The sequence below is a fragment of the Centroberyx gerrardi genome, chromosome 1, assembly GCF_048128805.1.
Source record: "Centroberyx gerrardi isolate f3 chromosome 1, fCenGer3.hap1.cur.20231027, whole genome shotgun sequence".
In the NCBI taxonomy this organism is placed as follows: domain Eukaryota; kingdom Metazoa; phylum Chordata; class Actinopteri; order Beryciformes; family Berycidae; genus Centroberyx; species Centroberyx gerrardi.
In genome coordinates, this window is record NC_135997.1 from 30,715,472 (window position 1) to 30,735,807 (window position 20,336).

General features: G+C 41.7%; 1 protein-coding gene across 1 annotated transcript in view; it reads left to right on the forward strand.

Moving 5' to 3' along the window:
• adamts17 (ADAM metallopeptidase with thrombospondin type 1 motif, 17) overlaps window positions 1–20,336 on the forward strand; it is a 97,929-nt gene that overhangs the window by 67,564 nt on the left and 10,029 nt on the right. Inside the window, exons 15-20 of the mRNA XM_071908908.2 lie at window positions 1,582–1,702; window positions 7,233–7,313; window positions 9,743–9,900; window positions 11,881–12,040; window positions 16,037–16,172; window positions 19,891–20,095. Of these exons, the coding sequence (XP_071765009.2) occupies window positions 1,582–1,702; window positions 7,233–7,313; window positions 9,743–9,900; window positions 11,881–12,040; window positions 16,037–16,172; window positions 19,891–20,095 (861 nt within the window). The remainder of the gene's footprint in view (window positions 1–1,581; window positions 1,703–7,232; window positions 7,314–9,742; window positions 9,901–11,880; window positions 12,041–16,036; window positions 16,173–19,890; window positions 20,096–20,336) is intronic.

Below are 20,336 nucleotides of genomic sequence, written 5' to 3' on the forward strand. Positions count from 1 at the left end.
CACACACACACACACACACACACACACACAATCCTTTGTTATCTTCTAATACAGCTCAGCGACTACTTCTCTGTGTGTGTACTATCATCCATCCACCGCTGTGTATGAAAGTACAAAGTGACACAGCCTAAAATCCCATTAAGATGTGTTGAAGGGACAAGAAAAGAAAGTACTCTCCCTCTCTTTTCCTTTGTTTTTAGACCAAAAAACAAATTTTGCAGCAGAAGAAAATATGCAAAAATTCTAGGGGGGTGAATAGTTTTTATACTAACTGTACATGTGTTTCTGTGTTAGGCTTGGGCCGATACTTTGGTTTTACTTTTGATATTCGATATATATCGCGATACTCACAAAATATCATGATATTTTAATTATAAAATAATAATAATAATAACAATAATAACTATTATTATTAGCCTTGAAATAGGATGTATTTTAGAAGAAATAAAATAAAATAAAAAATAAAATAAAAAAACAGACCGCCCTGTTCTGTTTTAGTGTGCGTTTCTATATGTTACTGTATGTCACTGTGTTCATATCTGTGTGTTTCTACATGTGTGTGTGTGCGGGCACGTGCATCTGCGTCCATACACACATTTGCCTGCATCTGTCAGTGTGTGAGCGAGGTGGGAGTGTGTTAATGGTTCCCAGTACAGTAATGGGAGTTGTTTGTCGGAGGCCAGCTGATTCAACCCAGCCATCATTTCTGGAAGGGATTAAGAGCTTCTCTAAACACAGCGAGCGGTTTGTCCTGATGGAAACTAGAAACCAGGTCGGTGTTTCTGCCGTAACCGTCTGGAAGTGTCGCCGCTGCTCGCTCACCAACACCTGCCGATAATCCAAAACGCCAGGCTTTTTCCAGGGAGTTTGGCTCCAGTACTCAAGGTTGTGTAAATGATCTTGTCTCATTAGATCATCCTGCTTGATCAGAGGGAGGCTCAGCACCAAGAGAATACTCTCTCTCTCTCTCTCTCTCTCTCTCTCTCTCTCTCTCTCTCTCTCTCTCACTCTCTCTCTCTCTCTCTCTCTCTCACTCACTCACTCACTCACTCACTCACTCACACACACTCAGACAAGATACAGACACATAGAGGCACATAGACATACATAGACATACACAGAGGCACACACACACACACACAGAAAAAGGGACAGACAGACAAATATATAGACACACACACACACACACACACACACACACCCACTCAGACACAGACACATACAGATACACATACACACAAACACACAAACTCAGACAAACACACACACACTATCTGTACTGTACAGAAATGCACATAGACCCATACAGACATACACAGAGATACACAGACACACTCAGAAACACACACACACACACACACACACACATGCTGTCTGCACTGGACATGCAAATGAAATTCATGCAGAAAAAAACCAAAACATAAAGCTGTCCTATCTTTATCTACCAGAGTTTACTCACTCAGCGTTTGCCAGAAAAAGAAAATGTGTTTGGAAAAATCTGCTCATCTTCTACTACGAAGGCATCCTCATCCACCTGCCGGTTTGCTCTTGTTTTTATTGGCTTTTTTTCTCCGCGGGCAGAAAATCGGCTGCGACGGCATCATCGGCTCGTCGGCCAAGGAAGACCGCTGTGGCGTTTGCAACGGAGACGGACGCTCCTGCAAGATAGTGAAGGGAGACTTCAACCATACCAAGGGCATGGGTGAGTGTGTGAGTGAGCGTGTGTGTGTGTGTGTAGAGTTAGACTGACATATTTGTTTGCCGATACTTGGGGCCGATAGTGGCCTTTTATTAAAAATTGGATATCGACAGTGTCATCCACTTCTGATATGATTGATATGATGCGGTTTGATTGATTTCATATTTACTGTAGAATTGATCAATACTACACTGGTTGTCTATGGGAAGACCTTAACCTGAACTGATTCTAATGAGACATTTTGATCTGATTCCACTAAAATACGGATGAGTATGTTTTGTTATTGTCATCCTGGGTTTGAATGGATGGTCTCAATGCTGTTTCTGAGGCTTTTCCACCCTGACAAGACTTCAATTCTGGGGGAAACACTGAATACTTGTCATTTTTTAAAGATTTTTTGGGCATGAAAATGGTCAAATTTAATGATATTGAATATTAGCACAAGATATTGGCCCCCAACACCGACATCTACATGTCTTAACCTTTATCTGTACCAACCTGGAGGTTTTGCCAGGTGAAAGAAGTTCATAGCGAAGGAATGGTCTTTACTCCTGTAACCTAATGCACTGGTTCTCAAAGTGGGCTCAGGAGACACCCAAGGGTCCTTGAAGGGGTTCCAGGGGTCGTTGAGGGGGTCATTCAGGGCATCCCCAGTGTATAAGAATGACTTTTCTAATCATAGGTTTCACTCTCACCACTACTGTCTCCACACGTACTGCAATTCAATACTAAGTCAACAACAAAAGTCTTCCCATATGAGTCCTGGGACTGTTTTGATCATTCCATCACTGAAATCAGAACGAGTTGTGCCTGTTTTGCAGTTATTATATATTATTAACAATCTGAGTTGAGGACATAGAAGTCTGCTCACTAATTGTTCTGACATTTATCAACAAGGAAATGGTAGATGTTCTATCAGAAGCCTGGCAGGAAGGATTTTGTGCGGGTGTAAACATTTCTCAGCTAACATTTCTCAAAAGCAGCAGTGTGGCTGTGGTGTCGTCACACACACACACACACACACCCACACACACACACACACACACACGCACACACACGTGCATGCGCATGCACCATAATTTGTTGCTTTACCTGGAATAAAGAATGAGCTGGTATTGGTATGGTTTAAAGATCCAGTGCAATGATTTGAATTCAGTCAGGGAAAGTTTGCTATGGATTTCTAACGTGAGGGGTGTCATTTTTTTGTTGTTGTTTTGATGGTTCATCCAATTTGTTGTAACTGCTTTAGTGGCCCTTGCTTTATATTGCTGAGTAATCAGTTCATTCAATAAAATCTTTGTATATTTGACATCATTTACACCAGGAAGTAGACTGGATATCAAAAAAGGAGCAGAGGGAAAGTGTTGTTTTAAACCGCATCATTGCCTTTTTCAAGAGGATTTTTCCCAGGAAAGAGCAACCAGACACTGGGTGTTTAGAACAGCAAATGTAAAAGCTTTCATGAACTGAATACAGGGTTAAATCACTATTGTGTTTTTTCATAGAGAGTGCAAAACAGACATTTATTTATGTGAAAATGTTGCTGATTGTTAATTTAAACAACACCATCAAATTGGGAAATGAAAATCTCATTGCACTGGACCTTTAAAGCTAGTGACTCTCATCTCTGACACTGTAGCTCTTTTGTTCACGTTGCATTAACCAAAGTGAGAGAGGACATTTATAATGATAATTTGATCAATACATCAGCCATTCTATATTCAGCATCTCTAATGTGACTCACCAGTGTCTACATTACAACACGAGCATGAGGGTCCGAAGAGCGGACAATAAGGAGAATGGGGGCTAGTGTATGTGCATATCTGTGTGTGTGTGTGTGTGTTTGTGTGTGTGTTTATCTGTGTGCTCGCACAAGCAAGGTGCGGTCCGCAGGACATGTGACCTCCCTCCCACTTCCTTCTCTGTCCTCCAGTCACCACTAGGCAGTGTAAGAAGGTTTCTACCTGTGTGATGGCTAAACCCAGAGCTGTCCCCAAGTGTTTCTCATGTAAGATGCATGCACAGTGTGTGTGTGTGTGTGTGTGCGTGCGTGTGTGTGTGTGTGTGTGTGCGTGCTTCCCGCGCCGCCTGGAGTGTTTTACCGTAGGTAGATGAGTGAAGCAGTTGTCTGTGGGCTCTCCTGGGGGATGTAGTCTGAATCATTAAAAAGAGTGCGGTAACAGTTACATAACCAGCTCTTTGACCCCGTTACCCCATAACCCAGCGGCGAGGTGCGCCAGGGACGCATTCCTTTCTTCTAAGCCGTTTCCTCGCCCCTGCCGTCCTTGTCAAGCGGAGGAGTGGAGGCAGGAGGGGGAGGAAACAGTCCTCTGCCATGAAATGTGAAATTGCCGCGCTCCGGCCAGCTGGCTTCGCACTCCCGAATCCCCACCTGGTATGGAGATTTGGTTTCGGTGCCAGCTAGAAATTTTGACATTTACTGTACAAAATGTCATACTATTCTTTCCATTTGGCATTTGCTATTGAAAATGTCAAATGGGCAAGCACTGCTCGTAAACCCAGGCGAGCCCACGGCACCGTGTGTCTAACCATAGGGGTGGATGGACCGGGTGGTGGAGGGTTAGTGCTGGTAAAGGGTGGCTTTCAGGGAAGGAGCGGTGTGTTTTTAGTTGCGGATGCAAGTTGCCCATGCTCTCGGTCAAGTTCAATACAGGATCAGTTTCGGTCTGGTCTCGCAAAATTTTGTGGCAGGAATGCACCCTCTTGAAATGCAAATGACGTGATCTGTGTATGAAAAGTGGGAGAAATCAATTTTTTCCACCAAGAAAGGATTTTGTGGAGGAGAAACAGCCAGTAGATTGACATTGAAAGTAAAGGTATGGAAGTCTCATGCAACGACATTTTATACGATGAGTCAAGTTTTCATTTTCAGGAAAAGTTCTTCTTATTTAACCATGACTAAAGCCTTACCCTAACCTTAACCATACTGTTTAATTGCCTAACCTTAAACCTAAATTGAAGGATAAGGCTGGTGTTTTTTAATGCATTGCTTACCGTCAACAAATCCTATGAAAATAACAAAATCAACAATGCGTTTGCTCTACTCCCGTTACTTTCTGACTTTCTGACTTTTAGCCGTCAACCCGGAAGTCATTGGCTCCGATTGTAAGCTAAAAACCTTGAAATACAGCTCACAAAGACATAGTTTCAATTTTAAAAATCGCTAACTGTTACCATGAAAAGTCAGGCTGTTGTAGTTATTACCAAATCAAATTCAAATGGGAACAAATTCTTCATTACGCCGGGGACTATTTTCGGTGCTACGGAACTACTTTCCTGAGACCGCAAAGTGTTTACGGCCGGCTTATTAAGTTGTTTGAGGAAAAAGTCGGCTTTTCATCGTGATGATGAAATATGTTGCCCAGAGCAACGGCATGGCTCTTTGACGTGTTTTTAATCGTTTTTTTAATACAATGGAGTTCTATGGCTGCTGGGACATTGGGCACCGGCTACATGGACGAGATTTGTTGGCAAAACAAAATCATTGCTGATTTTGTTATTTTCATAGGATTTGTTGACGGTAAGCAATGCATTAAAAAACACCAGCCTTATCCTTTAAGCCAAGTTTTAGTTGCCTAATCTTAAAGTGATAATCCACAAGATTTTTTATTTTTTGCCATCTTTGGTGATCGCTTTGGTGTTTTGCACCGCATTTCCCACTTCTCAACTGCGTCACCAGTACTTTGATGTCACTGGACTGACAGCAACTCCCAAACCCCCAATCCAATGTCCAATTTGTGCAATTGTCACAGAATCCTTTCTTGGTGGAGGAGTATAATCTTCACATTATCTGTGCCCCCAACACTGCATCTGCATTTCAGAGTTTGTGCTCCCTTCACACAATTTTGTGAGACTCTGCTGTCAGTTTTGATGTCAAGCAAAACCAGTTGTGCATCGCTGTCAGAGGCAACTTGATCCTCGTAGTGTGTAGCTGTGTGCTGTGTGGTTGGAGGGTTCTGTGGAGCGGCGGTAGCTATTCCAGCTCCAAAGACGCCTTGGTAAGTATGAGATGGTGTTGGGTGTGTTTGTGTATTGGGTACAAAGAAACAAAGAAACAAAGCAGCTCACTCCATTCATCTTTGCTTTGCCAGAGCATTAATCCAACTCCCACATCAGTCAGTTGTATGCACGGAAATCAGAAATATGAAGCTGAATGGTGCATTTGAGACTCGCTAACACACTTTTTTGTTGTTGTTGCTGGCACTTTGATGCTGCACAAATGTTATTTTTCCATTTTTTAGAGCACATAGCAATAAGTGCATGTATTTGGGAGTTTTAACACTCCAAGCTCAACAGTCGTACCAAGAGGTCAAATTCAAAACATCCCTTTCCCGACAGACGTTATTGTCAGTTTTTCCCATTTCAAATTGTACGGAGGGCCTTTCTGTGAGTCTTCCATGTCTTTCTGTAGGGATTTCAGGCTTTGTGTTTATTTATGCCCCTTTCTTTTAATCCTCAAGACAGGAGTTTGGCTACAACGCTCAACAGTAGAATATGGAATCAGTGAGCTGCGTTGTATTCTCATTAATGCACAAACACAAGTCTAATGTGTGGTGTTTGCGTAGGTGTGTGTGTGTGTGTGTGTGTGTGTGTGTGTGAGGGGTCGTGGGGAAGGGCTGGTGGCTGGTTGTGTCTGCCTACTCAACTTCAATTTTCTCAGCTCTCAAAGTGAAGGATAAATGAGAAGAAGCAACAGAAAATCAAGCCACAAAGAGGACAGAATTAGGAAGTGAAAAGTTTTATTCCAGAAAGTTCTCTTGCAAAATGAGTGCTAGGATGAAGGTAAAACTTATTGTGAAAGTTATTGAGTGTCTTAAGATGTTTGCTTAGGAAAAGATATTTTAGTAAATATCTTTACTTTGAAAATACTAAGCAATCACCAAGAGGTAACAGTGTGTGAAATACTGTGCAGATTTTCAGAATGAAATCCCTCTTCTAATTACACTGGGGACATGGTTATTGGACAGCGTACTGGCAGAATACTTCACTCCCCTTATTCCTGGAAATATAAACATTGCTCTGTGATGCCTCTAATGATATTGTACCTTTCTAACGGTGAGGTTCTGAAGCCAGGTGTTATGGGAAGCACTGTGTGACACATGAGATGAAACTTTAATGATCCCCGTTGGGAAATCGGGCCGTTGTAGCAGCAAGTAGTAATACAGCAAAGGAAAATAGAATATGAATAAGAATATTGCAACACGGGCTGGGATTTATACATAACACAACTTCCATTTTAAGCACTAGAGCATGAAAAAACGAATGGAAAATAGTTCTGATATAAAGATATACCAAAGATGTGAAATATAAGGAGTAAGAACTAAGTGAAAATGTTGATGACGTAAATGACATAATGACACGAGAGACTGAGATGAGTTTTCTTGGCGGGGGTTGGAGAGCATCTCTGACACAGACACAGCAGTCGCCAGCCCGTCCCAGCCTCAATAACCTCTGTATGTTTCTGAGGCTGTTTTTTTTTTTTTTTTACCTCGTGTTTCTATCTTTATCCCAGGCTACATCGAGGCGGCAGTCATCCCTGCAGGCGCCAGGAGAATCAAAGTTGTGGAGGACAAACCTTCCCACAGCTTTCTGGGTAATACTGCATCTCCTAATTGTACAGGGTGTCCAAAAGGTCTGGAATAATTGGGAAATCACTCACTCCTTCACAGAATGCACTCAGAATGACCGCCGCTACCTTCCAGACACGATTGCAAACAGAATATCATGTTTCTTTCTACTACTAAAGTGCTACAGTACTTCTACACTACTACCACACCACCACTGCTACACTACTACTAAGGGATTACTGCTCCTATAGTACTCCTACAGTACAAATGGAACTCCTTTTTTCTTTGTATCTTGACAAATCAGTGCAGCACTGACAAAAGCTCTACCACCCATCGGTCTTAAAGGACTACTCCACCTTTTTGGGAGTTTGGCCCATTGGTCACCCAGTATGTGACAAGATGATTGATGATTAGAGGACCTGAGGGATCTAGCACTATTACAGTTCAATCAAAAAATATTGGTAATGATCTTTAGAATTCCAATTGCCCTATGTTGACTTAGCATGCAAGCTAATATTTTCAGTTGTCTAACAGCAGTTGTCAAGTCACTAAGGCCTCTGTAGATACAGGTCCATGTGTAACCCAGACTGATGGGTTAACATGGCGCCTTGGTTGGGTTCAGCTCCCATTCTGTTTCTGATGAAACAACGGGAGGACATGGATGTTCTGTAGGCAGCCAGAAAGAAATATAGGGAGGGGAGCAGATCAATCCAAAAGGCCAGATACTCCCATAGAGAGAGAGAAACATCAGCGCTTCAAAGAAACCCTTGAACAATACTTCCTTGTACAGTGTCAGGCATGGTGTAATGTTGTTTTCTTGTATTAGACAGAACAGAGGATATAATCCATGTTGACCTGGTACTATGTGGGGAAAGACAGAAAGGATTACTGTGTGTTTGCAAGGAGCTAAAACTCAGCATCTGTCTGTGTTAATAAGACATATTAGTGTGGTATTCATTTTACGATCTATTATTGTGCTGTAGAGCGATACTGGCTGCTACACCTTCTCTGATAATATAATACTTCTGTGGTTGTTTGGTTGTTTTCACCACTGGAGGTGGAGACAAAGCAGGGAAATCATGGATTTCAGCTTTAACCTGAACAAACAGTTGATTAAGCAACTGATGTTAATGATAGCATCCAACTACTAAGCACTAACCGGTAGCTAGTGCACAAATCAGATATGTTTACAACAAGACAGTGATGGTTAGCCACCAGATACTATGGTTAGCTAACTAACAAGCTGACATCTAAACACAAAATCGATCAATTGTGTTATAGTAGAGACTAGTATAGTCTTATGTTTAGAAACACCATCAGATGTTCACAGCCACGGAGCAGAGGACCTCCAATATGGCTGCCAGAAGACGTGTTACACACCTGAAAACCCTCTGTATTATACAAGCAGTTGATTACCATTACAACACACTGAAACAAACAAACCCAGAGAGAGAGAATATTCATCATACTTGTAGCTGGAGCAAGTCTATGGAGAAGCCAAGTCACTCCAACAGGCTCATTAAAATAACATTAACCTGCCATTGGCTTGAGCATGTTTGCATCTTATATAATGTCTGACATCTCAATGTTCATTCGCTCATAGTCACCTCCTTCCACACATGCACACACACACACACACACACACACACACACACACACACACACACACTGCTCTCTCCTGTAGTTTCTAAGCAGGCAAGACAGGCTCTGGTGGATTAGCCCGGCCCAGGTCTATAATCTATAGTTCCTCTTTGGCATAAAGCCCAGCTACACACAGCCTCACAGAGAGAAGTGGGCTAACTCTGGACATGTGGTGAGGTAGTCAGTTGGCTGGGCTTCAGAAAACCCACAATCCACTTCAAGGGCTCTTTTAACAGCCTGACCAGGGCTGTTTTTTGTGGTTGAGGGAGGGAGCAGCTGAAGAAGTAAACTGCACTGACCCCACCAGCCTCTTTTATTTCCATTCGTCTGTTTGTCCTTGTAAAAAGTCACTTTGTCCGGGGATTAGTCTAGTTCTCCTGAATCACTTAGCCTTTAGTTTTGAAACCATGCCACTATTTAGCCGCCTTCCTTTCACTTTTCAAAACGGCATTGATGATAACATGACTTATACTGTAGCTGCATCATTGAGAAGGTCACAGGGAGAATATAAGATACATATATGACTTCTTGAGTCTCTGCCCTTGTGATTGAAATGTACATACTAGGATTAGACCAGTATAGCAGTATAGCACCTTTTATTAAAATCAGATGTGTTTCCACCCTGACAAGAATAAAATTATGAGGGAAACACTGAATACTTGTATTATATAGAATACTACTAAAAATATGGGTATTGTATTGGCCTTCAAAAACATATATCAGCCAAGTACACACACACACACACACACACACACTCGGTCTGTCTGATCCGCACACAGGGAGTCTAGCAGCTCTCCCTCTCTCCACCTTACAGCCCTGAAAGACTCCTCCAAGAGGTCCATCAACAGCGACTGGAAGATCGAGCTTCCAGGAGAGTTTCAGCTGGCCGGTACCACGGTGCGCTATGTGAGGAGGGGATTGTGGGAGAAAATGTCCGCCAAGGGACCCACCAAGACGCCCCTGCACCTGATGGTAAAGACATCAGTCACTCCGTTATGCACTGCGTTATGTCACAGCATGACCCGGCTTTAATGGCAGGACCTAAACCTCTTATCGCCGGTGTTTATGCTTGTGTGTGTCTCTATTTATGCGTATGTGAGTGTGTGTGTGTGTGTGTGTGTATGAGGGATAGAACGATATAGCAGCTTGCCGATACACTGGTTGTCTATGGGAAGCCCTTTACCTGAATTGATTATAAGGGGCATTTTGATCAGATTCCAGACAAGTATGAATAAATATGTTTTTTTATTAGGGGTTCAAGCCCGTTTTCTGTCCAAAACCACCAATTGGCCAGATGGTGGCGCTCTAACAAACAACTTAATGTTTTGGCCAACCATACTGACCTTGACGCATGAATATAGTCCATGACGAAGATGCACAAACAGGAAAGGAGGCATAGTTCCTAAATGCTTCATGTTGGAGCAATCAAATTTGGTAAATGGTAAGAAGGATGTTTTTATGTATTTATTTGTCTGCATACTTTTATATAGGCCCTAACTCTTATGTAAATTATGCTTTTATTTAGTTGTTAACTGTGAGCAAGAATATACTAATTTCAACTTCAACTTCAAATATAGGTTTAAAATCTTCTTCACTACTGAAGCAACAAAAATGGACCCAGTCAGCCAGATTATGGCACTATAACATGCAACTTTACATTTTGGCCAACCGTAAGGCCTAGAATCCAAAATGTTTCTTTTTTCCTCAGATTCAATGGGCAGGCACAAATCCATTGCATATGTCACTATTTCTCACGCAAACTTGATCCAATCTCAACTAAATTTTGCACACAGTATATATTGACATCCCAGACTGTTACCTAGAGTTTTTGGCCATGGTGCACAAATGAAGTTAATTGTGAACACACGCAAATGGGAAGTGAGGAATAATTCCTAAATACTAGATCCTATTTGGGATGGACCCCAAAGCATGACAGACCACATGGTCATGCTGCATAGCACCATCATCAAACAAACCCTTGACCAGACCTAACTATTTTTTATAAATTCCCCTTACAAAGTTGCCTTAATTGCAACCAAATTTTACAGAGCATATTTCAATATTTGTTATAGGCTTGGACCCCACTAATGGCCAATTCCAGCCATTGTATGGATTTGGTCTGTTAATGGTACCTATTCAAAAATATATTGTGAGAACAGCAAAGCAAAAAGAAAGAAAAGAAAATTGTTTTTTCCGGACAGTACAAAGACAAATCACGCAAAATTTATACGCCACATGCATACACACAAAAGAACAACCAGGCGCGCCCCGTGCAGAGCTGGAGACGTGGATGAACAGTTGATTACACTATTGGGCATAGTTCTAAGGCAGTGAGCTGGACTGTAATTAAAGGTAATGAATCTCATCTTAGGGATGTTCAGTAGTAACAAACAGCGCAGTCTTCACTATTTTTTAATATCCTTGTGGAATACTGTTCTTACTCCCTGTGCTTAATGAGAGGGCTGCAGGCGCTGCACTAATGGGATGCATTGTATAAGAACAAATGAATGGCTCGTCCTTAGTAGCAATTACCTTTCTGAATACCACTCTCAATTATGCAGGCACTGGATGCATTAGTCTCTCACGTTCTGTATAAGCTACATGAGAGAAGGTCAGATGGCATGAAAGTTGATGTTAAGTTGTTTAAATAGTCCTTTGAGGCCATAACAGTTACAGGAAATGAATCCTCTCTCTTGCTCTCATATACATATATAGAGTTAGATACATACAATAGACATTATCTTTTTATGTTACATCAATCGGCGATATAAAGTAGCAAAACAAACATTTATATGACAGTATGACGCATTATTACTTTAAACTCTGTTCCCCAAATAAGAAGGTGGGTAAACTGAATCGAGGTGGGTTTACCCTCCACTACATCACTGCTTGGCAAACTTTGGACTCACCTTCTCCCTTCTTTAATCCTCTCTCTCTCTCTCCCTTTCCCAGGTGCTGCTCTTCCATGACCAGAGCTATGGCATCCACTATGAGTACACAGTGTCTCTGAACGCAACTCAGGAGAGGAGCAGCGAGGAGCAGAAGGAACCAGAGCATCTCTACATCTGGACACACAGCAGCTGGCAGGACTGCACCGTCCAGTGTGGAGGAGGTGACACGCGCACACACACACACACACACACACTGGGACTCCCATGCCAACCCTCACTCATCGTTGCACACACTCACATTACATCAAGTTTGTAAGATAAGATCACATTAATGATCCCCGTAGGGAAATTAGGTTGCAGCAAATTCCTATAGCAAAGCAAATCAAATATAATCAAGAATATAGCAAATCGGGTGTATTAAACATAATGCAACAGTTACAAAATTAGAACATATTAAGTTGAAATGCATGAGTGACAAGTATGAAGAAATATTAATTACAGCATTGTGAGGGTGTGCAAAATAACAACAGTAGAACATATTGAGATGTCCCACCTATTTGCATGTATTACTGTCATTATGGTAAAGCAAAAATTATATATTTACGTCTATTAGCATCTTTACGGTAACTCAGAATCAATATATTCGCCTCTATTCGCGTCATTATGACGACACAAAATTTTTGGCCATTTGTGCCATTACGGTAGCCTAAATGTAAGTGCAGCGATGTGAAGGATGATAAGAATATGAAGAATATCAGAAGGAATATGAGAATTTTAAAACAAAATTCAATAATTTACAGTTTATATACATGATGGGCAAAATATGCTGTGTATTCACATTATATTTATATGCATATTTCTGTACAAAGTGCCGAGTCTTTCCGGGGCAGCTTTAGCCAGCTGACCTCAGTCTCCATGCAGCGCGACATTGAGCTGCTTTCAGCCCTGATCTGCTGGCTGCCCTCCCTCCCCTCCCCTCCCTCTGCTGCTGCTGTCCACTGTGTTTATAGGTTGGATATATAGAGCTCTAATCTTGACCGCTGCATGTCACCCATCTGCTGCCCTGATATGGGGGCGTCTGGCCAGCAGAGAGTGGCTGCCAGGTCAGGCATCGCTTCAAACAGAGCTTGGCCTGGGAGATACTGCATGGGCAGGATGGGATGTGGTGGTAGCATGAAACCCTGAAAGAGTTTCATTGGTATGGTTTTCAATGGAGAGTTTTAGTGTCCCATGATGGTCGAAATGCTGTTTCAGAGGCTTTTCCACCCTGGCAAGAAAGAAAATATTGGGGAAACACTGAATACTTGGAATTTTTTGGCATCAAATATCTGCTATCTACAGCTTCAATCCAGACAGATCCGTATCGGTATTGGCCTTCAAAAGCCCGTATCGGTCTAGCCCTACTAAAGATAATGTTAAGGCTATTACAGCTGGTTTTAGGGGAGGAGGCTGTGGGTAAATTAGGCAGACTGGAGCCATGTCTGAAGCTGAGGGAGGCTGGATGGCTGGGAGGTCGGACAAAGAGACAGAGTCCAGCGGAGAACCAGTGGCTAATCCAAGCATATTAGACAGGCAGAGGAGGTTTCCCCCTGTGGAACTCGCAACAGGGTTCAGATGCATGCGGGCCTACACACACACATACACACAGCATAGGGCAGGCCTAATTGTCAGGCACCCCATCGCTGAGCTCCTGAGCGATTCCTCTTTTCCTATTATAACCTGTAATATTGGTAACCAGCACTCTGAAACAATGTTCCAAATTACATGTACTTGAGAATGCCACTTTAAATGTGCAGTACACTGTTTTTATCCAGGAGAAGAAGTCAGATGCTCTTAGATTAATTGCCAGGGGTGCAGTGTGGGGTAAATCCACCTAAGGGCAGTTTACCTATTTTTAATCTGTTTAGGCATAAATCTTTATGATATGAAATTCAGAGTACATCATAGTGACTGACTTAAGCTGACCCCCACCCTCCCCCCATGCCCGTCCCATTGAGTTATGGCGGCCTGTAATTGACACAAACAACAGTCACATTTTCACAATGTAGAGGAGTGAGCTAGCCAATTACAGCTGAGTTCTAACAGAAACATCTAATGACAAGGTAATCTATCACCATCATTTCTCTAAGGCTTTTTAGCCTTTGGAGCTGAAATGTGTTGCAGCCTGCAAGTAATTGTTGAGTCATTGGTATTGATCAACAACCTTATTAAGTCCCTGCAGATATATTGGGGCAATGGGGCAAAAATCTTACTTTATATATACAGTATATATATATAATTTTGACTCTCCTCTGTTGATTTCCTTTGTTTTTCACTGTTGATCCTTTGATATTAATTTGAATGAGAGGGTTCCTCCGTCTTGACCTCAGCAGGTGGATCGCTGCCCAGTGAGGGGATTGACTGGGATCTGTGGTTATCCTGAATGATTTCAATTACTCAATAATCTTTTGCTGGGTCATGTAACCTGGCTTGATGGCAGGGTGTGTGGTTTTCATGGCTTTGTTTCGGCTTGGTTTTCATGGTTTTGTTTGGAGTGATTTCAGTTTTGACGGAGGTGAGGGGGAGAAGTTATCATTTGGTGTTAGTTGTTAGTGTTTTCAGTATTTCATGGTCGCAGCATCAGCTAAATCTACTCCTATGCTGCTGGCATTACATCTAGGAAGTCACAGGTTTTGTTTTGTTTTTGATGCAGTTATCAGGGTTATTATAGGGTTACTATAGTTTTGTTGTTTTTAATCTTTTTTTTCTTTTTTAGTTTGTGTTATATGTTCCATTCAAAGTTTATTATTGTGGTTTAGGTTTAGTTTGGGGTTTAATTTTATGGTTTTGTTCTCATTTTTGTCCTTTTAGTTAAGCCCAATTAGAGGGGAAAATGGCTGTTCCACAGTTGTTGTGGAATGTTAACTTCTTGTTTGCTTCATTGTTTTTACATGATTTAAGTTGAATTCCCTTAAGGTCGGAGAATAATTTGCCTTCTTGACAGAAATGACTGTGTTCTCCACACTCAGGACTGGATCTGTTTTCATTTCATGCAGTTAGTTTTGGAGCCAGGCAATATAGTCAGTTGGTTTGAGGTTTTTTTTTTTTTTGCTTCATTTTGTTTTTGTTTTTATTCCAGTTTATGAAAATGTTTTTCACGCTTTGTTTTTGTTTCAGTTTTAAATTCATTTCACAAGAATAGTCTGTGATAATTCACACAGGATGCATCTACCATCTACTGCACTGTTGCGCAGTAGCTGAATTGGAACTTGTATGACCCAAGTACTCACAATCAAAGGATTTGCTTGTAAGATTTATTAAACTTGATGGTAATAAAGTCCTATTTTGCAAGTAGCAAGCTCCCTCTAGCTCTTTTAAAAAAACGTTTAAACTATGTTTTTACAGTGAAGTGCTACTGAGCTTTAAATGGAAAAAGGGAATGTTAGGATGAAGATTGTATCTCAGAGGTCTAAACCAGCTCATCTTCCTTGCCCCATCCACTCCGACTGCTATATTGCGCCAGAATAAAAGTAATTTTATACATTATACTGTAAACCGTAGGCTCTTTAAAGCCTTGTAGCTGTCTCCTAGCCGGGGTCTCAGCAGTTGATGTGGTTTTGCTTTGCTTTTCTCCCTGGGATTAATATGAGGCTGTTTTTTATGGTCCAGCTTGGCAGAGTCATCACAACAGAGCCTTAATGAGATAATCCTACAATCTGGCCAAGCCTCTGTTTTTAGAACACTACGTATCCCAGAAGCCTCCAATCTTCCCAGCTTGTGCTCAGAGCCCCATTACACACACACACACACACACAGCCACACACACACTATGCTATTATACTATAAAGTGTTGAATGCGGTTTTAAATAAATATGAAGCAGTTGTACTCCCCTTGTGGAAACTTTGGCATTAAATATCATGACTTGAAATTAGCTTTTAGTAACCACACACACACACACACACACACACACACACACGCACACACAGCCTTTACCATGCACCCCTCTGTCAGCTAGTGCAACCCTCCAGTGAACTACATCAGAGCCTCAGCCTAATGCAAAGGCAATTACACAATAGAAATCAGTTAATTAGAGGTAACGAACTCAAAGGACTGACTGCCTTATTTCCAGAGGCTCTTCTCTGCTTCTGGACATGTTCCAAGATCCTTCGCAACGGGATGAAGCGCTGACCCGGGTGTGTGTGTGTATGTGTGTGTGTGTGTGTGTGTGTGTGTCCAGGTGAGAGGAGGACAGTGGTTTCCTGTATGAGGATAGCCAATAAGACCATGGAGCTGGTCAACGACAGCCACTGTCAACCTGAGAACCGGCCGCAACCCCAAGTACGAGCCTGCAACACTCACCCCTGCCAGTACCGGTGAGACACACACACACACACACACACACACACACACACACACACCCTTGTACTTGATTGAGGACCTCCCATTGACTGCTTTCGCTCCTTAACCCCTTAACCCTAATTCTAAACTTAAATCTAAACCAAAGTCCTACTCCTAAACTATCCCTTTATAGAAAGGTCTAAAACTCAAACTGCTTCTCACAAGGAAAGAAGTAAAAGAACACACTTTAATGTCACTGAAATACATGATGTTATCTTGGGATGTTGTCTCTTGGTTTGCAGCTGAGTTTCATCTGCATAGGCTGTATGGGCCATCCCGTCGTCTCAAAGATGCTATGTGTAGCACCATGCGTAAATCATTACCAAATTAATTTTGAGACATTAGTATGATTACCATCGCCGAGTAGACTGGCAGCCTCTACCGGTTTCTACACTGCATTTTACATTGTGTGACACCGGGTCAGATCCAGCGCAAACAGAGCTAAAGCTTTCAGAGTTTCTGGCAATGGCAGATGGTGGAAGGAGTGAAAGACTGATGGAGAAATCTCTTCCAACATGTTTATCCTTTTCATGGAGGGGGAGAGGGGCACAGGGAGCAACAGGGTTTATGGGAAATGTGGTCTTCATTTTAACAAGCACTAACCATTTGTTTATGGCAATTATACCAAGGTATCATAATTAATGTTATAGTGATGTTTGAAAATGCAACACATAGCACCTTTAACATGCTCATCCACCAGCTTTACTGTACAGTAGAGATGAGAGAGATCTGTTCTGTCTAGATAGCAGTTAGAAAAGCACCTTTTCCATCTCTCTGCAGTGTTTTCCTCACTGATGTGGAGAATTGTGTCCTCTCACACCTTGATCGCTGAAATTGCTCAGAGACTTGTGGCAGAATATCCCAGGGAGTCATCTCTCAAAAGACTAATTTGTAGATGTTCATTTTTCAAAAGCAGATGCACTCTGAAACGAAAGTCAAAGCTGAAGCCTTGCTGTGATGTTTAATGCCACAGCTTTGTTTCCTCTTTGATGTTGAAGTTGTCTCTGGTAAAAAAAATAATAAAAGAAGCACAGACAGGCTCTGCAGTTTTACTGTTAGATGTGAGTTTCTGTGAGCAGGGTATAAAGTAGGATTCAACCGATATGGGGTTTTAAACACCGACACCAATACTGGTATTTTTGGACTGATGCTGCTGATAGCCGATATTCTGCACCAGAATTCACTGTCTTTACGTTTGACCATTATCAAGCCAAAAAATTCCAGGAAAATTGCAAGTATTCAGAATTTCCCCAGATAATTTTTGGTATCCCTTTAAATTACAGCCCATTAATTATGCAGTAATGACCGGAAATAACTAAGTAATATCCAAGTAAAATAGATGTAATAGCTAGTTATAGCATTAGAATGACTGGTAATTACTGAATAATATACAAGTAAAAAAAAAAGTGCTTTTACCAGTAATTGTATTATATAAGTGGCACTACCACACACTTTTGAAAACTTGGAGAGGTGCTGGATCGAAGCATAAACTAGTTCAAAGAAGAAGAAACACACTGTCTGTATTGATTTATCTTGCACAGAGTGGAGGGACAGTCATTACAGAAAGTGACGACACCTGTGCAGAAACAATCAATGTTTTTTCATTAGATTTTCATTTGCTTATAATGTAGAATACATACAACAATACATTATATATTTTAGAAAAGACATACCAGTACTGACTATGTACAATATTCACATAGATATACAGCTGTACTCCATACAAACTCAAATAACAGAAAACAACAGAAACCCCAGATCGGGCCTAGCCTGGTAAAAATCAATTTTTTACTTGTATATTACTCAGTAATTACTTAGTAATTAGTAGTTATGCTATAACTAGTTATTACATCTATTTTACTTGGATATTACTTAGTTATTTCCAGTCATTACTACGTAATTAATGGCCTGTAATTTAGCATTTAGACCACGGGACACTAAAACTCTCCACTGAAACTCAGGTTGTGTGGAATCTGATCAAAATGTCGCATTAGAATCAATTCAAGTTTGTCAGGTCTGTGAGAAGTGTAGGATTCGTCTCTTGAAGCATATAATCATATGATAGGACCAAACAACATTATCTCCTGTTCCCTCTACTCCAAAACAAAAAAAAAATCTCTTGATGAATGCATTGGCCCCTCTCCTTAAAAGAAAAAACTGTATGAGAAGTGCCTGTGACAATATCAGTATGCATGCGATCACTCCTCACTGAGTCGTCTCCTGACTTGTTCCCTCTCCAAACCATAGGACTGTAAAAAACAGCTGAAGCTTTCAGGCTCGCTGGCTGAATCCATGCCAAGTTAGCTTGGAACAGGAAATTTGGAAGTCGTATTGATAAAAGGAAACTACCAGAAATAGAAGAGGGGGGAAAAAAAACGCCGACTTCCCACTGAGCATCAGAGAGAGGGAGAGAGAGAAAGTTACAGAGAAAGAGAGAGAGGCACAGAGGCATGGAGTGCGAGGGAGGGGGGGGGGGGGGGGGGGGGGGGAGATGAGAAGGACGGGGAAACGGGAGAAAGAGTTGGACAGACAGACTGAGATAAAAAGAGATGGAAGGGCAGAAGAGAAGAGGAGATCCTGGAGAAAAGGAGACGAGAGATGGATCAGAAGGACGGGGGAGAAGGGAAGGAGTGGTGGAGCTGCAGAAACAGACAAAGGAGAAGGCTTCATACTAAATACTTTATTGTCAGGGAGCTCATTTTCTTGCCACATATGGGAATATGTTGAGTGCTAACTAATGTTTGATTGATAAGGGTTTTTGGAGGCCAATACTGATATTTTTTGGACTGAAGCTGCCGATAGCAGTCAGTATTTTATGCTGCTATTCATCTATAAATCTGATAATTTTCATGCCAAATAAATCCCCAAAAATGACAAGGATTCAGTGTTTCTCCCAGAATGTTCTTGTCATTTAGACCATCATGGGACACTAAAACTCTCCATTGAAACCCCTTCCATACTAATGAAAATCTTTTAGCATTGGCAGCTGCTTAAGGCAGGGTGGAAAAGCCTCTGAAACAGTATTTAGATCATTATGAATAATTGTTAGGAAGGAGGTTTCTAACTACATTTCTGAAAAACCTTTTTTAGAACATGATCCATCCCTGATACTACCCAATTATATAATGCTCTTGCATTATGGGTTAAGAGAGGTGAGAGTCTAATATGACATTTTAATAGGGAAATAGAAAATGCTTGCAGAGTGTCAGCAGAATCTCCCCTTTCTACAAACCGAATTGTAAACTGAGAAATTAAGTGAAGGTATCAATTATTCATTCAGACCCTCATTCCATAAACAGGCTAATCCTTTGTTATACATGAGGACCTCGACTCTCCCACAGAAATTAAATGTAATGATCCACAAATGGCATGTTTGTTTACCCCAGAAGAAAGTCCTCTCCTGCACCAAATGTCTGATCAATGAAAGAAATGACTACTCCCACATGTCTTTTGTTGATGAATTACGGTTCACCTGAAATGTGCCTTTTGAAGAGAGGCTGTGAAAATGGATGAATCACCACCGAAAACAACTTTAGGTCAGACTAGAAAACACGTAAGAATGTAACATCTTGCCCTCAGATTCGGACCAAAGCAAACGGACTACAGCTTTGAAAACACCCAAAGTAACACGTTGTTCCTTGATTCGGACCAATGCAAACGGACTGTAAACACTCTGCGCTATGTGTTTCCCAGGTGGGTGACGGGCGAGTGGGGGTCCTGCTCGGTGACCTGCGGGAAGGGTCTTCAGCAGAGGGAGGTGGTGTGTGTGTACCAGCTGCAGAACGGCTCGCTCATCCACACCAGGGACCTGTACTGCCAAGGAGGCAAACCCCCCGTCCTGCAGGGCTGCGAGGGCCGCCTCTGCCTCACCATCTGGGAGGCGTCGGAGTGGTCCAAGGTAAGACGTACACACACACATACGTTGTTGTCATGTGGTGATTGTCATGTTTGAACTGTGGCACTCTCCATTCCTTAGCCCTAAATGAGTCCAAATTTGATCTTATCTTCAGTTTTTATCATTATAATGGAGAGCAAAGATCAGCCAGCAGTCATTGCTTCAGTTGACCCCAGAAACTTAGTCAATATAGGCAGATTTTGGACGTTTTTGTGGCAAATATTAGATGCATAGGGACTTTGCC